Raw genomic sequence first — 19,513 nt, 5'->3', positions numbered from 1 at the left:
AAATTGATTTTAATGTTCCATTTGCTAGCTTTTCTTTATGGTTATTGATTTTTTTTTTTTTACCTGTTTTGAAGAAGTCTTTGCTTGCTCTCAAGGTCATGAAGATAGTCTAAGTTTTTTTTTTTCTAGAAGCTTTATTGTTTTACTTTTCTACAATTCATCAATTCATCTGGGATTGATTTCTGTGCATGGTATGAAATAGGGGATAAAGGTTTTTTTTTTTTTTTTTAGTGTGGTGTTCAATTAATTCATTACCACTCTGTTGGGGGGGGGGGTATCATCCTTCTGAACTGCAGTGTCACCTGGGTCATAATTTGTCCATTTATGCATGCATCTGTTTCTGGACTTTTTGTTCTTTTCCATTTGCCAGTTTCTCTACCCTGTACCAGTACTACAGTCTCAATTTCTGTAGTTAAAAAAAAAAAAAGCCTTTATCTGGCAGCCTAAGCCCTCCCCTATTGTTTTTCCTTAAGATTGTTTTTGCTATTCTTGACCCTTTGCATTTCCATATAAACTTTAGAAGCAAGTGGTCAGTTGCCACACCAAAGAAGTGGCCTTTTTGCGGTTTGCGGGCCTCTCCCTGTTGTGGCCTCTCCCGTTGCGGAGCACAGGCTCCGGATGTGCAGGCTCAGCGACCATGGCTCACGGGGCCCAGCCGCTCCGCGGCATATGGGATCTTCCCGGACCAGGGCACGAACCCATGTCCCCTGCCTTGACAGGTGGGCTCTCAACCACTGTGCCACCAGGAAAGCCCAGAAGTGGCCTTTTGATTGAGATTGAATTTATGGATCAATTTGGGGATAATTATCATATTTACAGTATCTTCCAAACTATGCACAGGAATATCCTTCCATTTAGATAGGCCTTCAGTCTCTCCTCGCAGTGTTTGTATTTTTCAGTGTATCATCTTGCACCTTCTTTTGGTAGATTTTTTTCCAGCTAATTTTTTTAGGCTATTTTATTATTTATTTATTTTTTTGGCCACGCCGTGCAGCTTTCGGGATCTTGGTTCCCTGACCAGGGATTAAACCCGGGCTCTCAGCAGTGAAAGCTCAGCGTTCTAACCACTGGACCACCAGGGAACTCCCTTTTTGATGCTGTTTTAAATGGCATCCTTTTAAAATGTTATTTTCTTTGTTGCTGGTATGTAGAAATACACTTTTTTCATATTGATCTTATCCAGCAACCTTACTCAGATTCATTTGTTAATGTTCATCCGTAGTTTATTTTACATGTGTCCTGTCTACAGTCCTCTGCTCTCCCAGCTGAGCTATTGAAAGGTGCACCATCTGTAATTTATTTTATATTTTTCTACATATAATTATGTCATCTGCAAATAACGAGTTTTAGTCTTTTCTAGTGTTATCTTGCTTTGTGACGCCTATGCTCCAGTATAGGATTCTATAGAACCGAAGAGAGGAAGCATCTTTATCTTGTTCCCCATCTCAGAATGAAAGCTTTAAATTTCACTATTGAGTATATTTGCTGCATGCTTTTTGTAGATACTCTATCAGAAAGAAAGTTCTCTTCTTTCCTAGTTACTTTATATCATAAGTTTTATGAATGGGTGTTGAATTTTATAAAATGTTTTTTATTAGATAATTTTTCTGTTAATGGTATCAGTTACATTACCTTTTAGGAATATTAAGCCAACTTTGTATCCCTGAAATTAACTTGATCTTGATGTATTTTATTATATTGCTGGATTTGGTTTGCTAATATTTTATTAGGATTTTACATCATGCTCCTGAGAAAAATTGTCCTGTAATTTTCATGGTTTTGTCAGTGTTTGATATCAAGATTATGTTGAAATCATAAATCAAGTTGGAAAGTATTCCCTCTTTGTAAAGAGTTTGTGGGACTTCCCTGGTGGTCCAGTGGCGAAGACTCTGCTCTCCTAATGCACTGGTTCGATCCCTGGTCACGGAACTAGATCCCACATGCCACAGCTAACACCCGGCTCAGCCAAATAAATAAATAAATATTAAAACAAACAAACAGTTTGTGTAAGATTGGTGTAATACTTGTTAGTTTTGCTTCTTTAAAACTATCAGATATCAATTTATAAGGCCTGTTGTGGAACTTAACAGTAGCCCAAATGGTAATATCTGTTACAGTTTTCGTATGTGGGCTTTCGTTTTAGAGAAAGTACTTGCTTTTTAAACTGGTAAAATGCCAGAATACGGGAATTCCTCTTTCATGTAGCACCTTATTAATGTCTTTATCAAATAGTGGTTCCCCATGCTGAAATAGGATTGTAGACAATGATATCAGGGAATTCTCACTATATGTGTAAGAGTTATCCTGTGATCATGATCACTTCAGAGACTTATAGGAAAAATTGTAGTCCATACATACAATAAAAAATACATGAAGTAATTAATGTGAAGAGGTATATGAAATTCAAGGATTTATTTATTTATTTTAGTGCTACGCGGGCCTCTCACTGCTGTGGCCTCTCCTGTTGCAGAGCACAGGCTCTGGGCGCGCAGGCTCAGCGGCCATGGCTCACGGGCCCAGCCGCTCCACAGCATGTGGGATCCTCCCGGACCGGGGCACGAACCCGCGTCCCCTGCATCAGCAGGCAGACTCCCAACCACTGCACCACCAGGGAAGCCCAAATTCAAGGATTTTTAAAAGGTATTTCTCAATCAGGTAATTAGAGAATATATGGATAGAGTTATACTTTGAGAAATAACCATAAAATGATGCTTCCAATTTCTCAAAATATGACTATATATATAGAGAGAGAGGGAGGGAGAGTAATATATACAGACACACACGTTTGGGGCAGAGTAGTACCTTGATCTCATTGTATCACCAAAATCTGTTTAGAATTAGTTGGTGACAATTCTTTTCTGTCTTATGTTGGGTTAAGATTTTTTTCTAAAATTCAAATATGGGTGATTCTTAAAACTTTTGGTCACAAGACTCCTTCCCCCACCCCCTGCGTGAGGCTTGGGGGGGGGGGTCTTAGTTCCCCAACCAGGGATTGAACCTGGGACCTCAGCAGTGAAAGTGCTGAGTCCTAACCACTGGACCACCAGGGAATTCCCAAGACTCCTTTATATTTGTACTTATTAAGAACCCCAAAGAATTATTGTTAATGTGGTCACTTATCTGTATTTGCCATGTAATAAATAAAAGCTGAAAATTTTAAAATATTCATTTATAAATAACAATAGTAATTCCATTACATGTTAAAGTAACTTTTTATAGAAAACAACTTTACAAAACTAAAAGTATGTAGAAGGGTACTGTTGTTTTACATTTTTACAAGCTCTGATGCCTGGCTTAATGGAAGACAACTGGGTTCTGTCATCTGCTATATTCCGTCTGATCTGATGTGCTATTTGAATTCCAGGAAGAAAATCCAGCCTCACAAATACATAGGTGGAAAAAGGAGGAGTATTTTAATAGCTTTTCCAGATAATTGTGAATTTCCTTTTCTGATACTAAAGCTTGACAAGTGTTAGTTTTTTAAAGGTTAATTGCAGTGTGGAATCCATTGGTCTTTCTTGCCCTTTGAGTGGATTTTTACCCCTATGTGATTTTGTAACAGTATTCACTGGGTTTAGAAAATATCAGTTCACTGAACTACAGGGTTCTTCCAAATATTGACATGTCCCACTATAAAATGTCTCCCCAAATCACATATTTTTAGTTATTATCAGATCTCATTAGAAAAGATTAAGTGGTGGGAAACTGTCAGGCTGAGTGATGGATACAAATTTTCCAAGATTCTGATTTTTTGAAAGTTCAACTTTTATCAGTGTAACAGATACTGTCAGTTTTATTCCTTGTACTGACAGGCTCACTTCGCTTATTTCTGAGAAAATGTCTGCCAAATACATCTGAAAAACCAGTTGGGCTGCAAGTAGTTCTTTCAAGTAAGCCTGGTGGAAGAAGTGGCCAGTTCAGCTTACCACTCAATAGCACAAAAACACTTCTGTAAGCAGCAGAAGTGGTACACGTGTCCTTCCATTTCCTCACACAGAATTTTAGAAGAACTGGTACTAAATGGTTGCAACTTAGTGAAATTAATTTTTACTTCATCAAGGGAATTCTTAAGTGAACTTGGCTTTATATTTTCCCACAGAGTGGTAGAGTGGTGAAGAATACGCTGACTACAAGTTCAGTTTGGTGCCACTGCCTTGCCTTGTGCTAGAGTGCTAGCAGTTTTACTCCACCTGCGGTGCAAACAAATGTTCACACAGTGAAAAAGGCAGATGACCTCTTAGTAGTTGTATGAGAATAGTTTTGACTTTATGGAATCCCAGAAAAGTTCTCAAGACCTCTAGGGGTCCTCTGAGCACACTCAGAACTGCCATTATAACCCAGTAGCCAAAATCAGTCATTTGATTTTGTCCTGTGTTGCCTTAGAATTTAAAACAAGGCTTTGGTTCAGAAATTTTGGTTGACGTCCTGTAGGATGTGACTCTTCTAAACATTTTCTATTAAAGTGTGTTCTGTCTTTAATGCTACAACTTTGCCAATAGTTACCTGGGTTAGTCTCCTATTATTCTGTGTTTTGTGCATGTGCACTCTGGTCTTTTCAAGTTCTACTCAGATGGGAAATACTATTAAAATGACAGGTGAGGGCTTCCCTGGTGGCACAGTGGTTGAGAGTCCGCCTGCCGATGCAGGGGACATGGGTTCGTGCCCCGGTCCAGGAAGATCCCACATGACGCGAAGTGGCTGGGCCCGTGAGCCATGGCCACTGAGCCTGCACATCCGGAGCCTGTGCTCTGCAATGGGAGAGGCCACAATAGTGAGAGGCCCGCGTACCGCAAAAAAAAAAAAAAAAGGTGATAACCAAATTTTATACAATTTTTAAAGGTTACTTTCCATTAATAGTGATTACAAAATATTGGCTCTATTCCCCATGTTGTACAGTGTATTCTTGAGCTTATCTTACACCCAGAAGTTTGTGCCTCCCACTCCCCAACCCCTGTAACCATTAGTTCTCTATATTTATGAGTCTGCCTCATTTTTGGTTATATTCACTAGTTTGTTGTATTTTTTAGATTCCACATATAAATGATATCATATCTGAGCCTGGAGCAGCCACCTGCACCTTGTGTTCCTGTCTCCCTGTGTCTGTGTGCTGCCCTGGTCCACTCTCCTTGAATTCCCCCTGGTTAATCCCCTAGTATTTGTCTTTCTCTGTCTGACTTATTTCACTAAGCATAATGCCCTCCAAGTCCATCCACGTTGCTGCAAAGGTCAAAATTTCGTTCTTTTTAATGGCTAAGTAGTAGTCCATTGTATATATGTACCACATCATCTTTATCCATTCATCTGTTGATGGATTCTTAGGTTGCTTCCATATCTGGCAATTGTAAATAATGCTGCTATGAACATTTGGGTGCATGTATCTTTCCGAATTAGTGTTTTTATTTTTTTCGGGTATGCACCCAGGAGTGGAATTGCTGGGGATGGCCACATCTTTTGCTGTACTCCCAAAGCTTTTGCTGCTCTTTAACTTCATATGCAAGAACTGCGGTGCCAGGATGCTATGGAAGACCGTGGAAAGAGGCAGAAGAGCTGGATTACTCCATTTATTAATCCCTTGACTCTGTAAGTCATTTATTGTTCCGTAGCCTTAGTTCCATTGTCTGTGTGGTGTCAAGGACAACCTGCTTAGGTGTAGAGTTACAAACGTGGTAAATGAAATTGAGGCTGTGGAGTCCTTTCTAAACTGAATCGTTGCACAGATAAAATTTTCATAGCCGCCGGGAAGGAGTTTTAATTTACATAAATTCCTTAAATACTAGTCCCATGATTATTCAAGTATGTTTAGCTATCTGCTCTAAATATATTTGTGTAATTAGACCACTTCTGAAACACCTACTGCCTTGTATGCTTGTTTCTATAAGAAAAGTTATATATATACACACATATATATATTTATACATGTGTGTATATATTTATACATATATGTATAAAATGGGATTATACCAACTGATAGCTATTTGTAAAGATAAAATTAGATCCATACCTGACATCAGTCACAGGAATCAACTCCAAATGTATCAGACCTAAATATAAAATATGAAACCATAGAATTACTAAACGAAGACATAAAATTGTTTTGTGTCTGAGTGGGGAAAGGCTTTCTAACTTTAACTCAATGCACATGCAATGAAAGAAAAATTTTATATTCACCTACCTAAAAATAATTGGGGAAAAAAAAGCATGATGGCAAAAAGCACCGTAAGCAGAGCCAAAAGACAAGCAAAAAGTTTGAGAGATAGTAGTTGTATCACAGATAAAGAGCTGATGTACCTAATATTTGAAGAACTCTTAAAATAGAGGTGGGGGAACTAAAATCCTTATAGAATATAAATAGGCAAAAAACTGAACAGACAAGTAAAACATAAAAATAGCCCTTGAACATATGTAAGTATGTTCAGTTTTCCTCAGGGAGAAGTGCAAATTAAAATTACACCAAAATACTATTTCTCCCCATCTGAACGAAGAAAATTCAAAGCTTGATTCTACACTTTGTAGGAGATGTGGAGATGTTGGAGAAACAGCTGTGTTCACTATTCCTGGGAGTGCAAAACAGTGTAACCTCTCGCAAGGGCAATTCACAGTATTTAACACAACTACACAAACTTAATACTCACCTACCTAGGAATTTACCCCAAAGATACATATCTGACAATACAAAAATAATATTCACACAGTTATTCATTGTGACATTATTTGTAATTGCAAAATATTGGAAACAAGCTAAATGCCTATTCATAGGAAATTGGGTGAATAAACTGAGGTATGGCCACTCAATGTAATTATTCAAAAAAAAAACAAAACCAAAAAACGAAGCTGATTTCTATGAACTGACATGCAGGAACTTCAGAACAGTGTATGTCTCTTTCCACTAAAGAAACACAGGGGAGATAACCAGAAGCAAACAAAATGTTACCTGCAGAGGGTGATTGAGCAAAATGAGACAGAACAGATAGACTGAACACCTAAGTGTACCTTCTTGTATGTTTTTACTTATGGAACTTTTGTTTATGCTTCACATTTTCAAACACTAATACTTAATCGATGATGAAGGGAAAACAGATTGTTTTCTGGAATCTTTAATGACGCTCAGTGTGAGGCACCCTGTGTTAAGAGTGGCCTTCTAATGACAGAGACACCCTGTAATCTAAATCCCAAACTGGACCCCACCCTCTTTTCCCAAAGCAGTCAAAAGATTCCACCTTGCTCCATCACATCTCCCACCCAAGCAATCAGACTGTCCTGAAGTAAAATACCCAACTGATATTAAGGAAGGAGGCTAAGTTATCTAGAGTCTTTTCCCCCAAATACCTCTGAGGAATTAACTCCGCACACAGGAGTGCAGAAAGCCCAGAACGAAAGGCATCACTAGCATTCCTTTGCCATCGCAGCCCTCTGCTGGTATACATAAAATGTGGAGATTGAGGAAGTTACTTGCTTATCCTCTAATCTTGTTGATAAACTATCATCCCTAGGAGATTTCTGATCCAAACGTTTCTTTGCTTACTTGGCACAACACAGCACCAAACACTGAAGTGTTTGGAAACATTGACGAGGAAAACTTGAGACCTTTTTCTTTGCCTCTGTGACACTACTTCTGTGTTCTCCTGCTCTCTAAACATGCCTTTATTTCTGCGACTTCTGTTCACCTTCTCTCGCACTCCTGCCAAAGTCCTAGCCTAAATCCTTCTCTCTGTAGGTTCTTCCCTTGAATTTTTTTTCTTTTTTTTTTTTTCTGGCCGTGCAGCTTGGGGGATCTCAGTTCCCTGACCAGGGATTGAACCCAGGCCATGGCAATGAGAGCCCGGAATCCTAACCATTAGGCCACCAGGGAACTCCCTTTCCTTGAACATTTGTACAGTTCTGTCAGTTTGATGAGTTTCCCAAATGTTTTATCTCCTCCAGATCCATATTTGAAACTAGGTACTAAGAACTCCACTTGAACTTACTTCTGGCACGGAAACCTTGGTGTGTCCTAGTCTGAGTTCTTCACCTTGGCTTTGTTTAGACAAAAGATCCAAAACCTGAAAATAAGGCCGAAGGATTACCAAGTGCCCTTTCGATGCCATATATCAGACTAGAGCAGTGCTTTTCAAAAGGTGGCCCTGGGCTAGCAGCAGCAGCAGCACGTTGGAACTTGATATAAATACAAACTCCCAAGTTCCACTCAAGATCTCCTGAGTCAGAAACTGTCGGGGTGGAGCCCTAGAAATCTGTGATTCAACAGGCATTCCTGGTGATTCTGCTGAGAATCTGAGGTAAGAACTACTGAACTAGAGTGGGATTGTCAGACTGTGGCTTGTGGGCCAATCCGGCCCAGTGCCTGTTTTTATAAAGTTTTATGGGGATATGGTTGCAATATAGCATTTATTTATGTATCATTTATGGCTGCTTTCACTCTACAACAACAGAATTGAGTACTTACGACAGAGACTGCATTGCCCTCATGGCCTAAGACATTTACCATCTGGCCCTTTACAGAAAAAAGTTTACAAACCCCTAAACTACAGCATTGTCCCCCATACCCTCTGAAGGGTCATCAGTGGTCTAGGGAAAGATAATTTTACTTACTATTTATTATTGAATTGGGCCCAGAGTCTATAACGTTAGGTGTTAATTATAGAAGATGTATAAGCTACAAATAATTTTTTGTCTTTATTTATTTTAATTTTAAACATTGAAGTATAGTTGATTTACATTGTGTTAGTTTCAGGTATACAGCAACTTGATCAGTGAGACGTATATCAATTTTTTTCAGATTCTTTTCCCCATATAGGTTATTACAGTGTTGAGTTCCCTGTGCTATCCAATAAGCCCTTGTTGATTACCTATTTCAGTGGTCCCCAACCTTTTTGGCACCAGGGACCAGGTTCATGGAAGACAATTTTTCCACTGACCTCCCCCCTGCCGCCAGTGACCCACGGGGCGGGCGAGGGGGTATGGTTCAGGTGGTAATGTGAGTGATGGGGAGCAGCAGATGAAGCTTCACTCTTTTGCCCACCACTCACCTCCTGCTGTGCGACCCAGTTCCTAACAGGCTGGGACCAGCACGGGTCCGTGGCCCGGGGCTTGGGGACCCCTGATCTATTTTATATATATTAGTGTGTCTATGTTAATCCCAATTGCTAATTTATCTCTCCACCCCTACCTTTCACCTTTGGCAACCATAAGTTTGTTTTCTAAGTCTGTGAGTCTCTTTCTGTTTTGTAAACTAGTTCATTTGTATCAGTTTTTAGATTCCACCTGTAAGTGATACCATTATATTTGTCTTTCTCTGTCTGACTTACTTCCCTTAGTATGATAATCTCTAGGTCCATCTGTGTTGCTGCAAATGGCATTATTTAATTCCTTTTTATGGCTGAGTAATATTCCATTGTGTATATGTACCACATCTTCTTTATCCATTCATCTGTTGATGGACATTGTGGTTGCTTCCATGTAACTAGTGCTGCAGTGAACATTGGGGTGCATGTGTCTTTTCGAATTATGGTTTATCCTGATATATGCCCAGGAGTGGGATTGCTGGATTATGTGGTAGCTCTATTTTCAGTTTTTTAAGGAACCTCCATAGGGTTCTCCATAGTGGCCATTACCAATTTACATTCCCACCAAACGGTATAGGAGGGTTCCCTTTTCTCCATGCCCTCTCCTGCACTTATCGTTTGTAGACTTTTTGATGGTTGGCCATTCTGACTGGTGCGAGGTGATACCTCGTTGTATTTTTGATTTGCGTTTCTCTAATTAGCAATGTTGAACATCTTTTTGTGTGGTTTTCTCTTTTTAAACAGTGTGAGTAAAATTTACCTCTTGAAAGTGCCCGGTTTTGAATTTTTTTTTCTTTTTTTAAAAATATTTATTTATTTATTTGGCTGTGCCGGGTCTTAGTTGCGGCACGTGGGATCTTTGTTGCCGGTGCGGGATCTTTAGTTGCAGTATGTGAGATTTTTTTTTTAGTTTCAGGATGCAGAATCTTTTAGTTAACGGCATGCGAACTCTTAGTTGTGGCATGTAGGGTCTAGTTCACTGACCGGGGCCCGAACTCAGGTCCCCTGCATTGGGAGCTTGGAGTCTTAGCCACTGGACCACAAGGGATGTCCCTTGAATTGTTTTTTGATGACCTACCCCAGGACATTTCTTGAGGGCAGGTGTCATATACAGCCCCTCAGGCCTTGTGAAGATGGAAGTGCCCGTAAGTCGAGGTTTTAAAGTTGTTGTTGTGGGAAATAGCCACAAGGTGGCAGGATTTCTTCATGCCCAGGTCTGATTACTCAGGCAACCAGAGCCTTAGCGAAAGTGGTGTTCCTGGGTTGTCAGTTAGAGTGGAATGTGCCAGAACAAAGGCCCAAGGACTTGTGTCTCATTACTTCTTACCCTTTACTTTTCACCTTTCCCCAGACAAACCCCAACCCCTAGAAAACCGCTACACTGAGGGTGCTTTCGTCTGGAGGTGGGGCGATTCTAAGGAAGGAGGCTGGAGGTGAGAACCCCACCACCAGGAGACGTGGAGACCAGGTGAGTTTTCAAAACTCTTCCAGCCCAGAGGGTCCACCCTTCTTTGTGTGCACTGGGCTTGGTTTAGCTGTAAGAGGGCCCGCCTGAATCTGGAGATTGTGGTCCCACCCAGAGGGGACCAGGCACTAGAGGGGCAAGGGGGGCTTATTTGATGGTACATCCTTTCTAATTCCCTGAATCCCAGGGTAGTCCAGCCTTGAGACCCAAGCCTACTCAGGCTCCAGGGATGGGACACCAGCTTGGGTCACCAAGGCCTGAGGGGAATATAGTAGGTGTTTCTTTTTTTTTCTTTTAATTTAAATTTAATTTTTATTTTATATTGGGGTATTGTTGATTTACAGTGTTGTGTAAGTCTCAAGTCTCAGCGACTTGATTCAGTTATACATAGACATATATCTATTATTTTTCGGATTCTTTTCCCATATAGGTTATTACAGAGCGTTGAGTAGAGTTCCCTGTGTTATCCAGTATCCAGTTATCCCTGTTGATTATTTTATATATATTAGTGTGTCTATGTTAATCCCAATCTCCTAATTTATCCCTCCCCCCCACCTTTCGCCTTTGGCAACCATAAGTTTGTTTTCTGTCTGTGAGTCTGTTTCTGTTTTATAAATTAGTTCATTTGTGTCCATTTTTAGATTCTACCTATAAATGATATGATGTTTGTCTTTGTCTGACTTACTTCACTCTTTTCTGATAGAAGTGAAAATGATTTCTCTGCTAGAGTTAATCACAAAGGCAATAATTTGTGATTATTACAAATTAGCCATTTAGCTAATGGCTAAACATTAGCCAGTTTCGGATCTAACCTAGTAATCTTATTCCAGCTTTTTTTCATACATAGACACACTCACAGACATATACACACATACCACGATCTTTCATATAATTCTCTGAACCATTTTGCATTCTTTTGATTGCTAGTAAGTTAAATAATTCTTTGAAGCATGCTGACATACTTGGAGGACCGTCATGTTTTTCACTTTTTGAAGTTTATACTTTGATCCTGACAAGAGTTAATTCCTCCCATGTTCCTTGTCTCTGTCAATCTTTGTTATATGGCTTGAAATTTTAGCACCTGTTCCAATTCCTCCCTTTTTCTTCAAACACATCAATCGCCAAATTGCTCTGGTTTTCCCTCCCGCAGGGTCTTTTCAAGCCACCGCTTCTGCTCTCTTTCCATGACCACTGTCTGAATTTGAGCCTCTCCTTCCTACTTCCAGAACTTCTACAACAGCCCCTACCTGGCTGTTTGTAACCAGCCCAGTCTACACAAGGCTGCTAGAAAAATATCCTCAAGCAAGAGCTCTGGTCATTTCACTTCCCTACTTTGGTGGTTCCTCATTGTTCAACAGTAAAGGAAAGCCCTAGTTCCTTAGCCTGATTTCTAAGGCCCTCCAAAATCTGACCCTCAGTTTATCCTCCTTGACAACCCTTTGTCCTTCCAACCTCTGTTCTATGTGCAGTCTCTTTGCTTTCCATCCCGTTGCCCCTCTGCCTGCAGTGCCCTCTGTCCTCTTTCTGCATGTCCAAAGCTCAGTATTCTTTAACCCCCAGCTTGAAGCTCTACCACGTAGATCCTTTTAGCTGAAAGTCATTTCCCTCTACTCTGAGTTCCCAAAACATTTACTTTGTATCTCTTTTATGGCACATACACTTTGTTTTGTGACCTGGTCTGTTATGTATGTTTCTTGTTTCTGTGGCCTCTTTGTTGTTTTTTTTTTTGCGATTCGCGGGCCTCTCACTGTGTGGCCTCTCCCGTTGCGGAGCACAGGCTCCGGACGCGCAGGCTCAGCGGCCATGGCTCACGGGCCCAGCCGCTCCGTGGCATGTGGATCTTCCCGGACCGGGGCATGAACCCGTGTCCCCTACATCAGCAGGCAGACTCTCAACCACTGTGCCACCAGGGAAGCCTTCTGTGGCCTCTTTGTAGGACAGTGTCTGTGGTCCAAATTTGTATCCACATTACTGCCTAACTGTGCTAACATAGGTAAGAGAGCCATGAAGTTTTTTCAGTAGGAGCTGCTGGAAACTTAAAATTTCAACTGAAAAGGTAGCACCAAATTATTTTTTTAATGTTGAAAATCTCCTCAAATTATATTTTCCCAAACTATCTCTTTTTGTGAATGTTTTCTTTCCTTCATTTAAAAAATATTAACTATATTAAAGGAGAAAACTGAATACTCTCCAAAACGTAAATGAATCTTCCTTTCTTCTATTTAGTGTATCTTTTCTCTATAAATAAGATTTCTCATTTCAATGCAGCAAGTCCCAGCATTTAACTATCCAGTGTTCTTTATTCATTAATGAAGCGAAAGTTTCCTATGTGGCTGCCGTTTCTACATCCAAAAGACTCCCTAGTACAGTCATCCTATGGTGTCCGGCGGGGGGACTGGTTCCAGGACCCTCCCTGGATACCAAGATCCTCAGATGCTCTAGTCCTTTATATAAAAACATGTATTTGTATATAACATATGCACATCCTCCCATACATTTTAAATCATTTCTAGATAATTTATAATACCTAATACAATGTAAATGCTATGTAAGTAGTTGCTGACATACAGCAAATTCAAGTTTTGCTTTATGGAACTTTATGGAATTTTAAAAAAGTATTTTCTATCTGTGGTTGGTTGAGTCTGCAGATGCAGAACCCATGGATACAGACGGCCAACTGTACAAGTGTTTGTTCATGAAGACCTAAAATCTTCAGTTGGTCTTTTAATTTATTAAGAAACAATAAGCAATGCACATTTTTTTAAACTGGCAGGGTATTAGTGTCCAAATGCTAGGCACCCCCAAATCAATCAGAGCAAAGGAGGTTATGGCACATCTGCTGTCTCCTACCTAATAGCTTTCATTCCCATCGTGTTATGAAACAGTGTTCCTCCACATTTGGATGGATTTCTCACCGGTAGTATCTGGAGAGCTTCTTACAAAATTATATTCCCAAGACCCACCCAAATCCAGACACTTTGGGGCTGGATCTCCAAGGAGCTTTATTTTATTTTATTTTTTATTTTTTTTGTGGTACGTGGGCCTCTCACTGTTGTGGCCTCTCCCATTGTGGAGCACAGGCTCCGGACGCACAGGCTCAGCGGCCATGGCTCACGGGCCCAGCCGCTCCGCGGCATGTGGGATCTTCCCGGACTGGGGCACGAACCCGTGTCCCCTGCATCGGCAGGCGGACTCTCAACCACTGTGCCACCAGGGAAGCCCCAAGGAGCTTTATTTTTAACTTCGCAGATGATTCTTCGGCACCCTGAAGTTTGCGAATCACAGGCTACATTCTATCCTCTTCTAAGTTCAAAGAGAAGCAGAGAACCTTTTTAGACTTTCCCAAGTGCACCGTAAACAAACCAAGAGCGTTGAGAGTCGTCCATTTTTTCTCCTCTCTCTAAGTGTCCTTCTTTGTAACTTTCCCTTAATATTTTATTTTGAAAATATCCAAACACAGAAGTTGAAATAATTGTGCAGTGGACACCTATGTACTACACCATTAACATGTTATCACAGTTGCTTTATCACAAATCTCTCCTTTCATCCATCTCTCTATTCATCAACTCATCTTTTTTTTTTTTCATGAATTTCAAAGTAAATTTCAGACAGAGGTAGTATCTAATTTGGGATGATGCTGACTTGAAGAATAACAAGGCAATGAATTCTTGTAGCCCTTGTGAAAGCACAGTGGCTTTATTGGCCAGGATTGGTGGCTGCTTGACCTCAGCAAGAGGTTAAGAATGTGTTTAATCAAAGACAGAAGGATAGTTTGGGCTGACTGTAGATTATCTCCCTGCCTGCCACCCTCATCCCCTGCAGCAGAGTAGTTTCTGTTTGTCTCTATTCATTTGAATGGGAGCTTTTGTTTTGTTACTGGGAGAAGAAAGGGAGGTTTGGGGCTGTGGAGAACAGAAGATAAATGTGAAAGCAGAGGGCAGCAGTAACCCCTCCCTTTAACACTGTTTCAAGGCCCTAATGGAGAGATGGGTTACAGGCTGAGGTTGCTGGCTTAGTGGTTAGCAGCAAGGCCATGAGTCATACTGCCTAGGCCTACATTCTACTTGTCCCTGGGTGTTCGACCTCGGATGTGATACTCAGCCTCTTGGTCTTGTTTCTGAACTGAACTTGGGTCCTCTTGCCCAGCATGCAGCAAAGCCAGTTTACTGACACTGGGTTGTAGTAAAGGAAAGTACTGCATTTATCGGAGGACCCAGCAAGGAGAATGGACAGCTCATGCTCAAAAGACCCGAGCTCCTTGATGGTTTTCAGGGAAGGGTCTTAAAGGCAACATTTGGGGTGAGAGTTGCAGAGGGCATGACTTTCTTCTGATTGGTTGGTGTTGAGGTAACAGGGTGGTGTTTCAGGAATATATTTTTTTTGTGGTATACGGGCCTCTCACTGTTGTGGCCTCTCCCGCTACGGAGCACAGGCTCCGGACGCGCAGGCTCATGGGCCCAGCCGCTCTGCGGCATGTGGGATCTTCCTGGACCGGAGCACGAACCCATGTCCCCTGCATCGGCAGGCGGACTCTCAACCACTGCGCCACCAGGGAAGCTCTGTTTCAGGAATATTAATCACCAACCTTCTGGTTCCAACCAGTCTGGGGTCTATGTGCTTGTGGTCAGCATGTAGTCACTATCCTCCACCAGCATGGGGGTCTTAGTTCCTGCAGAACAACTCAAAGATCTGTGGTCAGATTATGTGTATATATCCCCTGAGGAAGAACTAGGACTCTGTTTAATCCCTGAGCTATCATTTCTTGACTGCTTTTCTTTTGTTTCTGCATTCCTCACTTCCATAATTAGTAATTGCTTGACTCTGCTCTTGGGAACTCAGGGAAGGCCTAGGAAGACTAAAGCCTTTTATTAAAAACAAGAACTGGGGGACATGGAGGGGCTTTTGTACCTGGGAGGACTGGGTTCCAGCCTCAGTTTTCTCATCTGTAAAATGAAAGTAATTACAGTACCTACATTATATTGTTGTGGAGAAAATATGTGTGCCTAGCATGTAACTTGATCAACTTCGGTTGCTAAAATATAATTACCTTCCTTGATGAGTATCTTTAAGTTCACACAAAATTAACATATAGGGCTGTAGCAGCTGGTGAACAAAAAAGAGACAAGTAAATGAAACAATTTTGATAGTTAAGCCTAGAAGGAATTCAGAGAGAAGCAGGAGGGAGAAATCCTGAAAGTCCTTCAAGAAAACCCATAGCACTTAAAATGAAATCCAATTTTTTCCCTTGCTCTGCAAGGCCCCTACATTATCTGGCCTCTGCCTACATCTCCAACTTCACCGCCTCTCTTTCTCCCTTATTTAACCTAGCCACACCAGCCGTTTCATAAGGACCCGAGCTCATTGGATCCTCAGGACATTTGCACCTGCTGTTCCCTTTCCTTGGGTCTCTCCGCAGATCTTTACAAGTTAGAAAAGAGGTAAGGCCTCGCGGCAGGGGGCGGGGCTCTGGAGGAGGCGGGGCAGGGGCGGAGTCGGCCGGAAGTGGGGCGGAGGCCCAGGAAGTGAAGGTCCTGGTAGCGGAGGCGGCGAAGTCTGCGACGCCAGTTGCGGCCTTGCGTTCCCGGACCGTGGGCGATGGAGAACGGAGCGGTCTACAGATCCACGACCGAGGCGCACCCGGGGCCCGCCAGAGGCGCCCGGAGCGGCCTCGTCGCCTACTTCAACCTGCGCCGGCTCAAGGGGACCCGGCTAATCATCAAACTCCTTCAGCTGGTGAGTCCGCGGCCGGGGCTCCCGGGCGAGAGGAGACAGTCGAGCGGCTCTCAGCTGGCAGTTAAGAGGCGGCCGTTTCCACATCTCCAGTTCCTTCCCTCTCCGCCTGGGGAGGGTCCGTTCCCCTCGGGGCTCCCCCTTCCTGCCGGCGCCCCCTCATCCCGGCTCCCTCCCCCGCTGGGTCCCCGACGGCTACCTAGGACCACCGAGCGTGTTTGGCGGGCGCAGGAAATGCGTCAGAGACCCAAGTCAGCCGCGTAGACTTTCTCTCCTCCTCTGTAGGACTTCGGCTCTTCTCCCAGCTGTAACTCTGCATTATCTCCCAAAGTGCCTGTATTTAGACTATGAAACGCTTTTTGTTTATCTTTCTCTGGTTCTTGCGGGTTTCCTGGTGCGAGCCCAAGGGGGCAGTTTAATTTGTTGGACAAAGTCTTCCGATACTACACGAGGCATAGAGATGTGTGTGTCCAATAAATTGTCTCCCAAAAGTTTTATATTGACTGGAAAAGAATTACTTCTGAATGAGCAATATGTGTGTACCAAATACGAAGTCAAAAGGACAGCTTTTTGTGTGTGTTATGTGTACGTAGCAGAGCGAGGGCATTATTTTTCAATGTCGCTGAGTTTCAGTTTACTTTGGGCATTGGTTAAGGACCTTAAACCTATTACTGAAAATATCAAAACATCTTTGAGATTTAAATTTTAATTCAGATTACACACATATTAAGTTCCTATGTTTTGTTTTAACCAATGATGGGTAACATTTTCTGCAAGAGGAAAACTCAGACTGTTTATAGAGTGTTTATGGGTTGGGTTGGTTTTTTGAACCAACCAAGTGAAAATAGCCAGTTAGTTTCCTTGGAAAAATCTTAAGTTCTTAGAAATCAGGTAACCAGAACTTGTATTCTTAGAACTCAGATGACCTGCTTTTATTGGATAGAAAAATAGTAGTCAGAAAACAAACAGTACTTTTTAGCCACCAAAAAGATCACTTCTGAGAATAATTGGGGAGTCATTTGGAAGCAAGTGACACTGTGGCCTGTGGAACCCAAGGGTCTGGCTCTGTCTCCTTTTAATTCCATACTGGCAACCTTTCTGTTCTTACCAGGTGTCATCAGCTCCCTCCTGCCATTGTTCCTTTGCATGGGCGGTTCCTTCAACCCAGAAGGGCTTCCTTCTGCTCTTCCTCTTGTCAGCTCTCACTTGACTTTTAGATATCAGCCATGTTTCTCTGCCTTAGAGCTAAAATGTTTCTACATAAATAGAACTCTTTAGAACAGAAAAGGGGTAATATTCATCTGAAGCACTCTTGCTGCTCAAAAGACATCATCAATTCTGGTCTGTTGCCCATTAAATCTGCTTTTAGTTGCCTTTATGTTTCCTTTCTAATCAGAACTGGCAAATCTAAAGTAAAATTTCCCATTACCTTGTTTATAGTTTAGTAAACTGTAGTTCCATATCTTCAGAATAGAATACAGCCAGAAGTTTGGATAGACTTTTTACTTGGATGTGGAGAGGAGAGGAAGATGAGTTTGCCTTTCGAGGGTTGTTAGACTATTCCTGCTTGTTCTCCATCATCCGTAGGAGAAAGAGTGAGAGAATAAAAACTGCCACTGCACAGCTTGCGGGATCTTAGTTTCCTGAGTCGGGATCGAACCTGTGCCCTCTGCAGTGAAAGCTCGGAGTCCTAACCACTGGACCGCCAGGGAATTCCCTCTGTTTATGGGGAACTTGTAATGTTACAAGAACACTTTCTTTAATATAGATTAAAAAAATATTTCATTATTGCCTTTCATTTTGATGGTTTTCTTTTTGTTCCTGCTTTGTCTGTTTTAATGTCTTGCCTCTTCACAACAGTATATTATAGGAGTTACCCAGAAAGTCCCAAGGAAGTTATATATAGAATAAATGAAAACTGTCATCCAGCCAGGGGCAACAGGCAAAGTCTTCTTTGCCTTAACTCAAACTCTGCCTTTAAGTTGTTTTACTTTAGATAACTTATTTTTTAATTAAATAGAATTGGAAAGCTCCAAGAAGGAAACAACCATAGTGGAGAAACCCATAATCAAAAGATGAGGTACTTTGGGCTTCCCTGGTGGCGCAGTGGTTGACAGTCTGCCTGCCGATGCGGGGACACGGGTTCGTGCCCCGGTCTGGGAAGATCCCACATGCCACAGAGCGGCTGGGCCCGTGAGCCATGGCCGCTGAACCTGCGCGTCCGGAGCCTGTGCTCCGCAACGGGAGAGGCCACAGCAGTGAGAGGCCCGCGTACCGGAAAAAAAAAAAAAAAAAAAAAAAAAAGAGGAGGTACTTTAATAAGAGACCTGCAAGCCCTATGACATTTTATTCAAAATATAGTGCATTTCTGTGTTTGGGTACATTATTCTAGACCCATAAATCTTATCAGATTCTCAAAGACCCCAAAAGGGAAATGAATCTTATTCTAAAACTTAAAAAACACTGTGTACTTAGGAAATTCTTAGAGTCCTAGGAAGTTGCATTGGATTTCCTCTGAGGTTCTTTCCACTCTTAAGATTTTTAGAAATCTCTGAGGCTCTGTGGGATGTGCTTGCTGGTACAGAGCTGAACACCAAAGGGTAGACAGAGAACAGAGCCTGCAAACAGAAGGGGAGGTTAGAGAGAAAAGAGAATAACCAGTTCTTGAGTTAACATACTCTGGGAGTCACATGGCTCTGTCTACCATTCAGATGTGACCTTAATTTTTTCAAAGGCTTGTCCATGCACCCTTCCAGAGCTGAAGAAAAAATAGAGACTCAGCTGAGAATTTACCATAAGGAGTCATTGCAGGTCTAAATTGATACACTTTATTTATTGTACCCTTAGACTGGTCCTTATGCCCATATTTTATTTTGTGACGTTTTTGTTATTGTTATTTTTGAGGGAGTTTGTTTTTGTTTTAAGGGAAGAACTGACCTTTGGCAACCTAATTCCTTGCTAGTAAACTGGTGCAGTCATCTAAGTATGTGTGATATTCTCTCTGCCACAAGCCAGCATTGTGTTTATGGTACCAATTGAATGTCCTGAAGGTTGCATAGTACTATGATTATAATGACTTCTTTTTTTTTTTGGCTGTGTTGGGTCTTCGTTGCTGAGCACGAGCTTTCTCTAGTTGCGGCGAGCCAGGGCTTCTCATTGCGGTGGGCAGGCTCTAGGCACGTGGGCTTCAGTGGTTGGGGCATGCTGGCTTAGTAGTTGCGGCAGGTGGGCCCTAGAGTGCGCGGTCTTCGGTATTTGT

General features: G+C 41.9%; 2 protein-coding genes across 3 annotated transcripts in view; both read left to right on the top strand.

Annotated features, from left to right (window-relative positions):
- The window catches only part of DYNC1LI1 (dynein cytoplasmic 1 light intermediate chain 1), a 94,338-nt gene that overhangs the window by 51,862 nt on the left and 22,963 nt on the right, over positions 1-19,513 (top strand). The window contains exons 14-16 of one of the 2 annotated variants that reach the window (XM_079934177.1): positions 5,422-5,580; positions 10,411-10,527; positions 15,853-15,962. The gene's annotated coding sequence lies outside the window, so the exon portion shown is untranslated. The remainder of the gene's footprint in view (positions 1-5,421; positions 5,581-10,410; positions 10,528-15,852; positions 15,963-19,513) is intronic. The other variant, XM_079934178.1, reaches the window with a different exon arrangement.
- CMTM6 (CKLF like MARVEL transmembrane domain containing 6) overlaps positions 16,030-19,513 on the top strand; it is a 49,517-nt gene continuing 46,033 nt past the window's right edge. Inside the window, exon 1 of the mRNA XM_079934179.1 lies at positions 16,030-16,257. Within this exon, the coding sequence (XP_079790305.1) occupies positions 16,120-16,257 (138 nt within the window). The 5' untranslated portion in view covers positions 16,030-16,119. The remainder of the gene's footprint in view (positions 16,258-19,513) is intronic.

Source organism: Stenella coeruleoalba, assembly GCF_951394435.1.
Source record: "Stenella coeruleoalba genome assembly, chromosome: 10".
In the NCBI taxonomy this organism is placed as follows: Eukaryota; Metazoa; Chordata; class Mammalia; order Artiodactyla; family Delphinidae; genus Stenella; species Stenella coeruleoalba.
The sequence above is the reverse complement of the archived record's forward strand: the minus strand, read 5'-3'. Positions and strand labels throughout refer to the sequence as shown.